The sequence below is a fragment of the Talaromyces rugulosus genome, chromosome VI (assembly GCF_013368755.1).
Source record: "Talaromyces rugulosus chromosome VI, complete sequence".
Classification (NCBI taxonomy): Eukaryota; Fungi; Ascomycota; class Eurotiomycetes; order Eurotiales; family Trichocomaceae; genus Talaromyces; species Talaromyces rugulosus.
Window position 1 is genome coordinate 724,876 of NC_049566.1, and position 16,275 is coordinate 741,150.

The window sequence follows — 16,275 nt, forward strand, 5'->3', positions numbered from 1 at the left end:
GGGCCCCAGAAAACCCAGAAATAACCTATTTCGACCCAGTTCCGGCATAAATTATGGTATAATTATTTAAATTACACGCCGTCATTTTTCCTATTTTGATGTTTACACTGAAATAGAACACTTTCTATCAGGAAATTAATGAAATCTTTAAGGAATTTCTTAAATATGAAAAGGGCATATCGAATTCACTGTTGCTTATCTTTTACAATGCCTCGTTCTATATGGAAAGGCCGTATCTACGGTGTAATGGGAAAATGCGCATCTATCATCATACCGATGTAGTTATATATGTTAAACATATATTCACATATTATACATTTCTACATAAATCAAATAAATATTTCGGGGAATATTAGAATGTATTAAACTGTTTAAATGTTCTACTGTTATTAGAATATCAAACCATTCTATTGATAATTTCAACGCTTGTCAGAATACCTAGATATCTATATTTAAGTTGAAGGCTTTAACTTTGAAAGTAGGACGGGATGAATTTTTTTGGCTAGGCTTGGGGAAACTGGGGTGGGAATTGGGATTTGACTGGGGTTTGACTGGGCCTTGACTGGGTTCTCTGGGTTGTCTCTGGGCTATTACTGGGTTATTACAGGGATAATGCATTAGGTCCATATAATATCAGTATACCAAACCAATGAATAAGAGGATAAGGATTTATTCCATCTGATATATCAATTAACTTGACTTTCTTATTTTTCTTATTTTTCTAATTGTAGTGCTTTTCCATCTTAGTATATTATTTATATTTTCTCTTTACCTCTTTCTTTTGTGATACTTACATATCTTTTGTCATGTCTTAAAGCCAGCTTTCTGACTTTACATCATCACTTTATAGTAGAGATATTGATAATTTTCCATCTTTTTTAATGTAACAAATTATTCTATCTGCAAGTCATCATACAATTGATTCTGGCTTTCACTGGCTAGATAACCTCCTTGTTCCTCCTTCTTTGATATGTGTTAGATCTGATCACTGGAATAGGTTTATTTTCTATGATAAGATGTTATATAATGAGTTTATTGACTGGTGGTTATAGACAGACTATAGGCGGAAAAGAAAGATTAACTGGGATTTATATTACTATATAATGATCTGGAATAGCTACAACCAGGTTGCTGAGGGTGTAGATGGCACATCAAAGATCATATGTAAATGCTGTAGAAAGATTCTTGAGCATTTTTATTCCCTAAGTCTGAACAGTTCTAGTAAAGTATAATATCACAGTATATTAATAATCTAGAAATATCTGAAAACAGCTAGGTGCCTACAGTTAGAGAAGGAAAAGAAAATAAAAATTATAAAGTTTCTCTAAAAAGAGGTATGTTTTAGACTATAAAATAATATTTAGATACTAATCTATGGTATGTCTTCCTAAGGCGAAATCTCAGTAGATATACCCTTTTTATAAGAGGATTAGGAAAATGATATCTTGTAATTCCTGACTCTCAATCAGCTATTATTCTATCTTATCAAACATTTATTATTTAAGTAGATTATTTACAAAGCGCGTTCTGCTCTTGTCATTCTAATAATCCCATCTACTAATACAATCCATCACCAATTAGGGAGCTTGGTTAAAGACTAGCAATAGCAGATTCTTCATATACTACCTGCTAATTTAAAGATATCTATTATGCTTAACTATTAGACATCTCTATTCTTGTAGGTATTTATAGCAATCACTAGTTATTTTATTGACAGTGATTAGGTTTATCATGAGGTGCTTCTTAGTTTTAAGCTACTTCATAGTATACATATGGGGTCTTACTTAAGTAATATTCTGATGGAAACCTTGGTAGAGAACAATATTAAAGATAGAGTATTTAGGCTGATCATAGATAATATATTAAACAATAAGATATTAGCTGTGTCTCTTCAACAAGCTTTATTAGATAATATTGTTATTATATGAATACCATGCTTTATCTATATTATCTAGCTCAGTCTTAATCAGCTTCTTGTTCGGATTAAGGCAGTTCTATCCAATGAATCCACAGAGACAAAGTAGACAGAGAGTCAGTCTAGGCTAGTTCAAGAGAATACAAAGCAATATTAGATCTTTTCTATATTGAACAAAGTATGTTATCTTGCAATTTATATAAATATAAGCCTCCAGCACTGAGAGATATTCTATAATCTTTAGATAACAAACATCAAGATTGTTCCCATCTAAGATATAAAAATATGATGGAATTCTACATTTCTTATGCTTTGCCAGGCTAAATAGCTACGTGTTATCTTCTCTTTATTTTGTACAAAGTATGACTGTAAAGAGATACTACTTAGTGAGCACAAGTAGCGCCAAATTGACTATTTTCTTTATATTACTAAGCTGTTCTTCAATTATACAACCTAGTTATTAAAGACTTAAGATGTCACTGCCTATTATATGTTCAAGATTTATAATCAATTTTTTGATTATCTTGAACGATCATAGACACAGTTACAATAGAAGTGTGTTCTATAGAAGAAATAAATACTAGACGCACTAAACACTAGATGGACTAAGCTTGATAAATACTACGCTCAAACCAATATTATTCGAGGGTATATCTATACCATTAGTACGATGCTTATACTAGTAAATAAATTTAGATTCTTTCTCTCTAGTGATTGGGATCAGAAATAGTAAGATATCTATTATAATGTCTTTTAGCAAGTCTTTATCCCATACCAAACGCAAGTAAAAAGTCAAAGCCAGGATATATATAGCTCTCATACTGCAGCTTAACCAAGCTCAAGGCTAGAGAAGATACTTGATAAAAAGAATATACAGCTATAAGCAATAACTAATAAAATTAGTTAATATCTTGATAGTGGTCAGTAATTATCTACTACTTATATATTACTAGTTCACTAATCTTAAACTAGATACTGTTTCTATTAAGCTATTTATCTTTTAAAAAGAGCATCAATATCGCTTTCTAGCTATTGTCATCCTTGTGTGAGATACGCTTTTCTTTCTAACCACTGGTATAGGAGTGGAACACCTCTTTAATACTGCTCAAGATGTTTGTCACTATTGTTGTGGGAGAATGAAGACTGAGATAATTAAGGAGTTGATAATATTTCTTTATATATCCAAATTCGATATAGAGGTATAGAAAGCAAAACTTCTTAAAAAATTCTTCTCATAGGATGAGCTTGAGGCGGCGAAAGAAGAAAAAAAAGAGAAGCTTAATAAGGATAAGATCAATCTAATTAGTGATACAGAGGAGTAAGAGGATGAGCTAGAAAATAGACTAGAGAATAAAATAAAGGATATAAAACTAGATATAACTTCTTTATCTACTACTGAATTAGATAGTCTAGGCTTACTATCATTACCATCAACCTATATACAGACACAGGTATTAAAATGGAAACATAAGAGCTGAAAAGATAATATATTTAAATATCATTAATTAAATATATAAATTCTAAATAAAGGCTTTTCTTTTACCTTTTTTCCTAATAAATCTATAAAGTAAATACTCAAAAATACAACTACAAAATGCATAAGTTATGCAATTAGAATTCTTGGTATATTTGTTATATTTATAACCCAATTTAGGGCCCTAGGCCCAGTACTGGGTTACCCAGTCCAACCCAGACCCATTACTGGGTCGACATATTTGACCCAAAACCCAACCCAGTCTGGGTTGGGTCTGGGTTGGGTCTGGGTTTTACTGGGTCGTGCGGAAGACTACGCAGAATGGGATCTTTGGAAGTTTCTCATCTCATACTCCGTTTCCGTCAAAACTGGAAACCTCTAGAAACGGGGTAGGTATTAAAGAATTCTAATGAGAAGAATTAATCGTAAAAATAGTATTGTTTGGAAGCCTGGAAACAGCGGACTCGAACCGAAGATCCTTATCATATGTGCATAGAAGTATGCTTGGCTCATATAAAGTTTATGATCAACGTTATAGATGATTGACGAGCGATTAAAGACGAGTAATTAGATGATAGCTAAGGCGTGACTGACAGGTGCCTCAATACTTCTAAATATAGTCGAGATTTCTCAAAATTATTAGCTCCATCTCTAACTAGGCTTTTTTAGAACCGGAATTTAGATGCAGGACCTACATTTAGAGATCTAGAATGTGAAGTTAATGTGCGTTTTACAGCCTTGGAGTTTGAGAAACGGAATTGATGAAGAAAAGACCACGAGCTATTTGTCACCCAAGATACCGTACACTTACCATTACTAGGCATATCACCTTGAGCAGAGCCAGCATCATATTCGCAAAGAGGACTATACAGACACATTCCTCCAGAAACACTTCCTTCACTAGCTTTAAGCGATAAGTTTAATTAGAGAGACGAGCAAAGATGCTCACCTGGCTGAAATGCTTTACACGCGGATCGATGTAGGACTTTCATCAATTTACATTAAGGCATCACTAACATGCAATGTAGACATTGGATAGTATTCTTTCTCAGTCTCTCCAAGATGCTCGACGATTCACACTACACTACTGTGATATACTTGAAGATCCTCTGTAGATATATTCCTCAGCTCTTATTTTTGCCCCAGAGGCCGGTTTTGTACGGGAAGCTTTCGTGAATAAAATATCGGGATGGAATAAAATCCTGTCAAAAAGGGGAGTAATTTAGGATAGTTGCTGCAGCGTACTCAAGGGCCATACTGATACGGTCAGAACCGTCGTCTTCTCGCCTGATGGGCAGTATCTTCATATAAATGGAGGAGCCGTCCCTTTGCCTTCGCCTTGTACGGCATCGCCTGCGTCTCAAAAGATACAATCCTTTCATATTCTATATACATGACAAGTGGGTCTCATTGGACCAGCAACGGTTGTTGTGGGTTCCTTCTGAGTGTCAACCGACTTGCTCTATAGTTAATGATAATATAGTTTGCTTGGAGCATTCATCAGGTCGCACTAAATTTCTTAAATTTCTTACCGTGAATACAGTAAGCTCGTAACTCTAATACTGCAACAGCGGACACAAGGCTAAAATCAACTCTTTATCATTCTAATGTGGTTCTAAGATACGGACAGTACTAAGAATAGTAAAAGCTTAACAGCATTTCTACAGTACAAGAACTTTATTGTGATATGAAGAAGGCTTTGTGTCAAGAAAGTGCGAGGTAGTGCAAATGTAATTTTTAGGCATTAGGCAGAAGTGTCCTCTAAGTGTTTAGAAATGGTCATTAACTTGTGCGTAGAGTTGGAGTTGCTTGATGTTACTGTACTCGGCTCTTTATAGATAATGCAAACGACTTTTCATTGAACATAATAATATAAAACAACTTTTAACAATAATGCAATCTATATGGATAGGCTTCACTAAACCCCAATTTTACAGCGTCTAATTAAGAAGAGCCACGCAGACAGCTAAACACAAGATACCTCTTCTGGCCGCACCCTGCCGGGTCCTCAGGGCAGCAAGCCACACGAACTAGATTGGAACATGCTATCTCTATCTCGCACGATATTATATATGTATACTTGTATAGATATTATATATTACATGAATCTAGTATACCCACACTACCTACGTCACACATATGTACCAGAATATGTACGAAGTTAGATTGATTTCAAATCGATTATGCTTAAACTCTATAATTTATTCATTATAGATAATGATAGTAGGATATCTAACATACAAAAGAGACAACCGAAAATAAACCGAAACCACACAATAGAAGTAGCAATACATGAGTATAAATAAAAAGTAAAACCCGAGACATAGAAATACAAACAGAAAATAACAAACTTATAACTAAGAACAGGCCCGCGATATAATGAACCAAAGAAATATTGAAACAAAAGTACACGATGAAATGAAATAGACAATCAATGCGTATAATACATAGGAAAAGCGATCTCAGTGCTAGATCAGGACGGTGTTTTCTTTCTGGGTCTGCTGTCGTAAATATAGCGTGAATTGGATCAATGGTCCAGATTCGTCGATGGGTATAAGCACGTCGCTAAAATTGAAATTCCGGAGGGAAAATATAGTGCTTGGGCATGAGTTGATCAAGTCGTCTTCTCCTTGCAAAAGGTTGGTCGAGTTCATTAACGGCAGAACCCTGTGCACAAAGCGCATATCTCGTGATCACAATTATAGCAGCATACGTGAATAGCTACATTATTATACTCTCCACAGCAATGGCACACCCAAAACTGCTCTGGAGTTGAAAAGTTCACATCGATTAGGTAGGAGAGCTTGCTTGAGACTGTTGACTGTGCTTTGACCGCCATGACTGATTTGGGTTTTCGGTTTATTGGAATCGAAACGCAGAGATGGATCTTGTTTTGGTTCAAAAGTGCGTGACTTGCTAATACCGAATGATGGATTTCGTGGTAGTATAAATATATGAATTGACAGGCAATAATATAGATTGTTTCACTTGGAATTGTGTTCTCTGTAAGACGATTCTGGGTGACTTGATATAAACGCTATTCAACGTGGGAACAAGGTCGAATTTATCCCCGATTTTGCTTCACTTTCATAAGTACATTCCTGGCAGATGTAAGCTGAACAAACGACCCGGTCTCCATTATATTGCCCGTGGATCCGTAAGGGCTAAGCCCCAGGTAAAGAGGTATTGCCTTGAAAATATCCATTATTGAGAAGTTGCACCTTGCTAGTGGTCCCCTAGAGGCCCTGAAGGGGAATTCTCAGCTAGTCAATAACCGACCCGGGGAACCAGGGCGTCGACGGTGAATATATTCAATAAACTAGAGCGAAATAAGGGCATGTATATGTGCAAATAGATAGAAGGATCAGCTATGATCCTACGTCCTCACCACATAGTATTCGATGTCTTCTGTGGCTATGCAGGCCCGGGTGGTCCATTGCTTGTGGGCAAATGGTTTAAAATTATTTTTCAAAGACGTTTCAGGAAAGCTTTCAAACACTATCACAAAAATTCCCGGGCCCCGGGTCGTTATGAATAAAAAGGAGTCGGTGAGACCGAGGGAGCTGATAACAAGGCTTGAACGGGTTTGATAGGATGCACTGTTGAGACTTTCAGTGCAGGCGCGCCTGAAAATTCTAGAATGGAGATTCTCATTGGATTTTAAAACGGTGCTGAGGTCGTCATCAAAAAAAAAAAGTTTGCCCGTTGTGTGTTGGAAATAGGGCGTGGGTGCTGGGCAAGGTTGTAGCGTTGGTGATGCTGTGCCCCGGTGAGCCCTTAGCAGCACCATGTGATGATCCTTTGAGCGCCTCACTAGTACCGTAGCTCATAGAATATAGAATATTTTATTTGCTGCTTTGCATAGTAGTCGGGTAAATTGATATTATCAATGTAGAGACTTTTTTTGCAGCCCAGGCCGATTTTCGGTGGTAGTTGTCGGGGAAGCCCTACACGTAAGACCGGTTACATCTATCCGGACAACCTGAACAGTTAATAACTAACATTGAAATTTCGCAATTAATATAAAATTGACTTCATTAGGATTAAAAAATAAAATAAATACAGTTCCACACATTTTACCAATTTATCGTCTCATCACTCATTTTACAAAGCCAGTTTCTCGTGCATGACTTTCTTGGCGTGTATGGCCTCCTCTTTAGGACTAAACCCGATGATCTTAGAGTAACGTTCCTTGATCTCTTGGTGAACTTTTTTGTAGTCTGTGCCAATCTCAGGGATCAAGCCGGCATCTACATTGCCCACGAATCTGCTGCTCTGCACCAGCCACTGGTCGCGGCCTCGTCGGACTTTGTCGTAGGTGGCTAGAGCGGCCTCGATGTCTCGAGGAGTATGCACTAGTTCATCTGCCAAAAGTTCTGCGATGAGAGCACTGTCCTCAATCGCAAAGCCAGCACCGTTGCCGTGGTGCGGCGACGTCGCGTGTGCTGCGTCTCCAATCACGGCAATGCGTCCTTTGAAGAAGATTGGCAGAGGATTCTCGCAGGTATCAAAGATGGCCCACTTTGAATTGAGTTCAGTAAGTATGTGTATATACAAGTGAAGTTCACTGATTGACTGTATTAACTTACAATAGGAAGCCGAGGCTGAACCAGGCTCATAATCTTGGTCACATCGGGGCCAAAGTCTTTAAAGTCGTTAAGGGCATCTTCGCGCGTCGACATTTTGGTGAGCCTCCTGTCATCGGCCCACTCGTTTTGGTCCTCGTAAAAGGCCACCATGTTGAGGAATTTGCCGTCGTCCATTGGGAAAGTGAGCACATGGCCTGACTTGCCCAGCTAGTGTAACTCATTAGTACTATACATGGGATGAACAATGCAGGGGATCTTCAACTTACAAACATGCAGGAGTTCCGAGCTTTTTCTTCTCCAATGGCCTCGATAGCTGCCTCCATCGGCACTATGCCACGGTATGCGTACTTGTGCGAGTACGACGGATGCGCCGACGGGTGATTCTCGCCAACAATGAAGCTGCGTACTCGTGAGTGAATACCATCACAACCGATGACCGCGTCGGCCTCAGCAGAGGTGCCGTCGGTAAAGTTTAAAATAATTTTTCCATCCTCACGCTCGACGATGTTCTGCAGACGCTTGCCGAGGTGTGTCTTCTCCGCAGGAAATGCTTTGACTAGCTCATCGAGGAAGCGGGCGCGGTGTACGCCTTGCTGGCCGCAACCACTGGTGATGGAGAAGAGAATTTCGTCGCGCTGCTTGGGGGACATTCCATCGTAGTAGTCAAACCAGACGGTCTGCTTGCTCGGCCATCCGTTGGCGGTGGTCACCTTGTCGAAGGCGCTCTTGACGCCCGGTCCGAATGAGCCGGCCAATTCACCGTCACAGGTCTCCATTGCTGCGACTGCATTGGAACTGAATGATACCCCAGCCCCGATTTCTTTGAATTGTGCTGTCTGCTCGTAGACTTGCACAGCGATGTTGCGGCGATGTAGAGCGATGGCGAGTGTGAGCCCGGCAATACCGCCACCAACGATGGCGATTTCGAAAGACTTGGACATGCCGATTGTTTGTTTGCTTGTTTAGTATAAAATGCTAGTTGAAATTTGTTTTATCGCTTGGATGTTCTTTGGTGGTTTGGCTGTGTTGGGGATGCTGTCTGAACCTAAGTCGAGGCATCTCAGCTCGATATTTATACCAAATTTCTTCCCTTCGTCGCAGCTTGCAAGAAGCGACAGTGACGATAGTATCGCCGCATATCCGTTCGGCATTCTGCTCCCGAAACAACATTTGAGGGGAAAGAGGCGAGATTGTATCTACATCAGCATCAGTTTACATCCGACGCAGGCGGACCGTATATATCTCGGGATATCCGTGCATCCCGTAACCGATCGGATTTCCCGACTCGGCCCTAGATCGACGTCATACTGGTGCTACTTGTCGAATGCGTATTCAAACGATGTGCGATTGTGGCCACGTTTGGATCCGACGCCTGATATTCGGGTAGTTCCCCGTGTGGGGGATTGCCTGTCTCCGCCGGGTCTCGGCAGTAATTGTGGTGTAGAAGAGATCGACAGATTATTCGACACGACGCCGGATGAGGCGGATGAGGATTTGTCACCAGACATCCATGTCGCCGTTGTTTTTCTGAGGTCACCGCAATATCGGAAGTTCAGCATCAGTTGGTCGACTACGATATAAAGACAAGGTCCCCTGACGTAGCCATAGACGTGGATAGGACGGACAGCATCCACGGATCCAGCGGAAAGGGCCGAGTGGTCCACTGGATCAGCTCGCTTGAGCCATGGATCGATGGACCCAGATAGGTGAAAAGGCAATTGACCACCGACATCAACAAGAAAGGCAGAGCGAGCGAGAGGCGAAACACCGGCTTCAACACTTGCCCGGATAAGCGAGGCTGCGGCGAATGAGCGACTGCGAATAGCGTCACGGCGCCCGGTCCCCCGGCCGAGGTGAGGCTCTTCGTTAATGTTGGGTGTACGGCGTATCGTAGTCTAGGGCTCTGACTAGTCAAGCACGTAGCACGGCGTAGCGAGCGAGGATTCGTGCTGGTGCAAGAGATAAATGCCGGCGCTGCCCCTCAGCCCCTCCGCGGCTGCGTCATCAGTCGATCCTGCCGCGGATAACGTCGACACTTCTGTCTGCGCTTTGTCTGTTGTCAACCCAACAACTTCTGCCCAACCATACTCCGTACAGCCATTACATTCTCGTTCTGGCACGTGTCTGTCGGACGCGTAGCTGTTTGTTTATTTTACACGTCGAAAGATTATTCGGAAAAGAAAGACAGAAAAGAGAGAAAGAAAAACCTTCCGACCGTCCTCCGCCAGATTTGATTTTCGCTTTTTCTTCGCGCCTTTGCTGTAGATCGCTTCTATCATTACACCCTTTGGGGCAACCTTGATCAATTCGCCTCTCCGGTTTTACTCTTCCCTTATTTTCTCGTTCTCCCTCGTTTTCACCTACTTGTCCGCCTTTTGTTGGCGTGGCTGTCAGCACAGCATTGGCCTCCATCGACATCCATCGACACTCATCCAAATCTACCCGAATTTCTCCCCATCATGAGCCATTCGTCGAGATACCGGTCAGACTCCCCAGGGAGCAAGCGTCTTTACGATCCACTGCGGGCCTCGACCGGAACAGTGCCGACCGACCTCTACGCCTCACCCACCAGCTACTATGGCCACGAGGGTATGTTGTCTGCCAAAACAGCTGAGCGACGAGGCGGCTTTTTCAGCGCCGATGCACGAGATCATGTCGACGTCAAACCGATATCGAAAACCGCCTACCGAGACGGCGGCCATTCAACGAAAACGAGAACTGAATATGCCGTACGTCCGCGCAGCCAAACAATTGCCGACTCGAGACGCGAGCCACTCAGTCTAGTGATCCCACAAACGCCAACCAGGTCTAGTCAAGTACCAGCATCCGCATACGAAAGGACAATCAGCCCATTGCCGCCTCGCGCTCCCTACAGCCGTGAAGACCCCGAACGATACACAGCACCACCTAGCCGCTCGCATAGGCGCCCCTATGGCTCCGACTATCCCAGCGATACTGGCTACTTGGAGCCTCACGATCGATCCAGAAAGCATCGGGATCGTGGGTATCGGGTTTATAGACCTGGTGGGGTTTCGCACTATCCGGCCTATGGAGATCCCCGGAAATGGGACGATTCTAGATATTACGACGCTTACTCTTACACAAATGCACGTGAGACGTTTGAAAAGGAATCAGCTGCACGAAGCTCGCAGCGGACGTCCCGTCGTACTGGACGGCCATTGAGTATGACCGCTACCGAAATGGCACCTGGTCAGTCTTCTTACGCGAGAGATTCTCGAGGACCACCTCCATCTCAACGTGGGTTTGACCGGCTTCCGGGCGGAGACCGGCTACGAATCACCAGTGGCCGAGAATACTCTGACAGTGATGCCAATCGAGATCCCCGCAGACATCCCTACCAGCGGGGCTCGGTACTCCATCAGGATCGGGAGGATGGCTACTACTCGGTCACGGACGACCCGAAGGAGTCTCGCAATCATCGTCACCGCTCTCGACACAGAGGGTCCCTCAAACAAGCGGGGGAGCTTCTTGCGCCCGTCCTGAGTGGATTGGCTACTCTGGGGTTGGCCAGTGGATATTCGGACGACGGACGCTCGGATAAGTACCGGTCTCGTGATTCGGAGCATGGCCGTAGTGATCGCAACAAGGACTATGATCGTGATCATAGGGATGGAGAGCGCGAGAAGGTTTTGTCAGATGATCGTCGTCTCCGAGAGCGATCTCAGCGGCGAGACGATTCATCTGCTTCAGAAACCGAATCACGAACACGGCGTCGTGACAAGTCTTCAGCACGGCGACACCATAGCTCCAGTGACTCGGACTCGGGCCGGGGCTCCCATCAACGCAGCAGGGCCAATTCTTCAAGACATCGAAGCAAACCCAAGGACGAAAGCTCTGAAATATCTACCAAACGGGCGTTGGTAGAAAATGGGAGTGAAGATCGACCACGCAAGCCGGTAACGGTCGAGCCACCAATGGCAAAGGAACCCGAAGCACCGCCGAAGAGTATTCTCAAAGCACCGCGGGAAAAGTTTCCAGAGGACGATAACCCGATTCGCGAAGGCGTAGCTCCTCTCAAAGATGCACATAAACAAGGCATCCCGCCGGGGGCGCGGTGGACGAAGATCGATCGACGACTGGTGAATCCAGCAGCACTTAACCTAGGACATGAAAGATTTGAAGAGCGGTCGGACTATGTGATTGTGCTACGAGTATTGACGAAGGAGGAAATCCAAGCCTATGCAGTCAAGACCCAGGAGATTCGAGGTGGGTTTACTCTTTTTTTTTTTTTTTTTTTTTTCAAAGAAAACTTTTCACTGACATTACTCTAGATGAACGCTACAAAGAAGCCAAGGAAGAGCGCCGCCGAGTACGCGAGGAGAGACGACGCAACGGCGAGAACAACGACAGCTCCTCGTCAGATGACGAAGACGAAGACGACGAGGAGCGCGCGCCGCTGGCCATCGAGGCGCCGCCAGAGAAGGACGATTTCCCGGTGTCTCGCGACAAGGGGCGGGTTGCCAATGATATGGTTAATGAAGCTATGAAAGTGAGATGATTTTGGTTCCTTTTTGTGGCAGATATGCCCATATACGAGTTACATCTAGAGCTTGTCGATCAGAGAATTCAAACAAAGATTTAAAACAGTCAATGGTAAAAGAAAAAGAGGGCTCTCCTGGAGAAATGCTCATGAAGCTCGAATCGGACGAAGAACAAGATGAGGAGCAAGTGCATTGAGACGATCCTTGCTATCCTATGATAGCTTTTAATTGTTGACAAAGGGCGGTGTCTATGTAGTAGTATTCACAGTGTTCGCGATGTCCAACTACTTGGGGTCAAAAATATTGATATCATCAACTCAATGTTGATACTACTACATACTACGTACTACGCGTATACTACTTCATGTCATTTCAAATGCCGGACCGGCCCGATCCCTTTATTATACATACCATATGTATGTTATTGCCAGCTATTAATCAAATAATGAAAGGTGTCGTATATTTTTCACCATGCAGCTACCATGTTCTGACAGGGCTAGACCCATCGACCTCTTTCTTTCTCTCTTGTCGCCCCGAATGCTCAATGCTGATGCTACATCTGTAATAGATTATTGATTGTTAAGAAAGAAAGAAAAAAAGAGTCGAAATTTTTTTTGGTTTCTATTATTATTATTATTATTATTATTGATCACGGAGATAATAAACGGAAAACCGCGGAAATAAAATTATTAATAATATTCAAAAATGTTGGCTTTATGTTTATCCGTTTGCTTTGCTGCTGCTGCTGCTGGTTTTCTTTTTTTTTTTTGTGTTGGTTGGTTGGCGCAGCATGATTGGTAAACCGTCAGGTTTTTTTTTCCCAGTCATACATACGTATTATATGCACCATTTCAGTCATACCCCAATTCCCCATATGGTAATGGGGGTTACCCCTTCTCCGTACCTCATGCATAAAAACTCGTATTGTAGATCATACCCCCAAAAAACAAGGAAGAGATGTAATAAAAAAAAATTTAAAAAAAAGCCCTCAACGGTCGAGCAGGAAAAAAAAAAAGATAGAGTTTGAAATATCCCGTGTCGGCATTCGGTAAGTTGCATTCCGGGTGTTTTTTCGATAGTTTGAGAGGGAGAAAAAAAAATGGAGAAAAAAAGACAAAAAAATTGGTTCGCGAATGTTCTTTTCAGGCTATTACTACTTATAGTAAGACGAGAGATAATCAATCAGCCTTTCATTTAAAAAAAAATTTAAAAAAAAGAAAAAATACTAGATCAGATAGATGTCACATAATCTGACGCTACAGATTACGGCGATTAACAATCCAGCCAAGCGATGCATCATGCAGTGTGATTATTATCGAGCAGGCGACTACTGCAACGGACCAATGGCTACGCTACGTCAGCGCAAGAAGAAGAATAATAAATGTACTCTGTCTCTGTCGTCTGTACAAAAAAGAAACGAAGAAACGACGAAACAAAAGGAAAGAAAAAAAAAAAGAAAATTACCGAGGTGTCAGGCCCACTCATCTCACATAGCTAAGCAACTAATCATCCTACCACGGACAATATCAGAATTCCGATTCACATGTCAGATGCACCTAGTAAAAGTTAGTAAGTATTAAGTAGTACGGATGTACCTGCGTCTTTTTTTTTTTTTTTTTTTTTTTGTGGATAGTCACCGTTAGCGATGTCGTCCAATGTCAAATCAATACTGGCGAACAACCCCTGCTGGGGACACAAAACTTGGACGAGAAACCCTGGGTCGATCGTTCGGGTTCAAATTGGATCGGATTGGCATGCAGGCGCGGCAGCGTTGGACCTTGGCAGGCGTTCAGGGCCGCGAGCTATTGGAGTGTGATAGCACAGTACACTGTAGTATGGTACTAAGTATAGTACTAAGTAGTAGAGTACCAAGTATGTATAGAGTACAACTGCCCGTTTGGGACGGATCGGACACCGAAGCGGGAGTGCATTAGCGCCCGGGCGAGCCGGGGCACGATTGGCCGTGGAGCGAGGATGACTGTGCCTCGCTAAGTCGACGTCGCACTGTTGTGCTGCAGTAACGTCGTTACAGTCCGGTACGGGCTGATAACGATGGAAAGTGGGGACGGCAAGCACCTTCCGACTTGAGAACGGCAGTTTCCGCGGCTTGGCAGGCTGTATCGGCGGTTGCAGGCGGTATCATACGGGTGTATCAGCGTATCAGGCCGTACCAGAGGCCGAGTCAAAAGAGGAAAGGCGGCATGGGGGGGATGGGAGACACGAAGGATAATGGCGCATGTGCATGCGGCGCAGACCAACCATATTATGCCGCCAAATTTTCATCATTCTTTAGTCGGCAAGGCTGGAGTCAAACAGTCAAAAGTAATGAGGGGAGAACGTTAGCCTGTTTCGAGTTTATTTACACGGGGCTTCGGGAGGTGGGGGGCGCCGGCCCAATAAGAACGTTCTAGGCTTTCTGCCTTTGTCAATTATCATGGTACGTACTTCCACCTATGCGATTGTTTGTCCATAGATCTGTTCATCAACTGGACGCAGCGCGGATGACATCAACAATTCCCCGGCTCGTTATTACATAACACCGAAATCTTCCCGCCTCAGGCATCGACAGCTATAAAGTTTGCCCGTTCGAGTAAGCACCCCAGGGCGAGATTGCGAGACTCCGCCCAGGGTCTCCTCTGCAACGGCCCACCCCATGCCGCGGAGAAGGATTCCTGGGTTTAGTATTGACATCCGAACAGTACTTGCCTGTCAGAGGGATACGGACATACCACCGATCGATCACACTGTATGTAACTATGGAGTGTGCAATCATGCATGGACGTCCGGAGTATATCGTATAGGTAGGAAGCGGATACCCCCAACGGCCCGCTGTCAACAACGTTTTTCTTTCCCACTTCCTTGCGACCAGGGCCACACAGACGAGATCGACAGAACACTCGATGGCAGATTGCTATTGATGTATTAATCTTGACCGGGCGGGACCCCTGCGCGATTTTTGTCGTTGCGACAGCCTCTTATTGGCCCATCGTGCGAGAGTATGATGCTAGTATTTAGTTCTATGCAGACAGGCTTGTGTACTGCGTATTGTCGTCCCTCCCACTTTCTCGCATCTGCAATGACACTAGTCGGTAATTTCATCCTCAGAACCAAATTAATTCCGATTGAATTTTCTTTGTTCTCTGATCTGAATAATGGGACGAGCCGACTATCCATGCCTATTCGGGCCGGCCCATTTCCCCGGCGTATTAATAATAATAATACCGTTGTGGCACGGTAACTAATACGTGCGGTAATACTGTCAGGCCACTGACCAGGCGCCGGGCTTGCTTTTCCACGCCCCTCCCGCCTGCAAGCCTACTGCACATCATCAATCGCTCAGCTGTGCCCAGTATGGGGCCGTCTCGGAGCAATTGGTGCATCCGCCGTGCATCTGGCCATTCGGGTCGATGATGGCGTGTTATTAGTATTAGTACGTATTATTATTATTATTATGGCTATTATTTTATTAATAGCTGCAACGACAATACCCGTCCGTACGTATTGTGTTATTCGCACAACAATACGGTATCGCTCTGGTTCGGGCAGCGTCTGGCCAGCTGCTCCTGCCTCGTTTGGCGCGCCTTCCCAGATCTGGCCGCGTTGGGTCGTGCCTGCCCTAGACGAAATAACAATACAACCACTCATCGTCTTCTTCTTATAACTCATTCGCGCCTACTTCCCTGCAACAACCTCATCACCATCACCGTCGCCATCACCATCGCCCTCATCTTGTCCAGCCCGCGACATCCAGCGCTACTGAGCCTGCTGCTCCTCCAGCATCCAACACCATCTTCT

At 43.5% G+C, this 16,275-nt stretch overlaps 2 protein-coding genes across 2 annotated transcripts; one reads left to right on the forward strand and one right to left on the reverse strand.

Moving 5' to 3' along the window:
- Positions 1 to 7,493: 7,493 nt before the first annotated feature.
- Positions 7,494 to 8,919, reverse strand: TRUGW13939_10602 (uncharacterized protein; the record flags this gene model as incomplete). The annotated part of the gene is made up of 3 exons (XM_035493713.1): positions 7,494 to 7,910; positions 7,979 to 8,185; positions 8,245 to 8,919. 3 exons carry the CDS (start codon positions 8,917 to 8,919, stop codon positions 7,494 to 7,496), a joined length of 1,299 nt encoding a protein of 432 aa, XP_035349606.1.
- Positions 8,920 to 10,437: 1,518 nt separating this feature from the next.
- Positions 10,438 to 12,497, forward strand: TRUGW13939_10603 (uncharacterized protein; the record flags this gene model as incomplete). The annotated part of the gene is made up of 2 exons (XM_035493714.1): positions 10,438 to 12,205; positions 12,271 to 12,497. The coding sequence occupies 2 exons, from the start codon at positions 10,438 to 10,440 to the stop codon at positions 12,495 to 12,497; spliced, it is 1,995 nt and encodes a 664-aa protein (XP_035349607.1).
- Between the last annotated feature and the right edge of the window lie 3,778 nt (positions 12,498 to 16,275).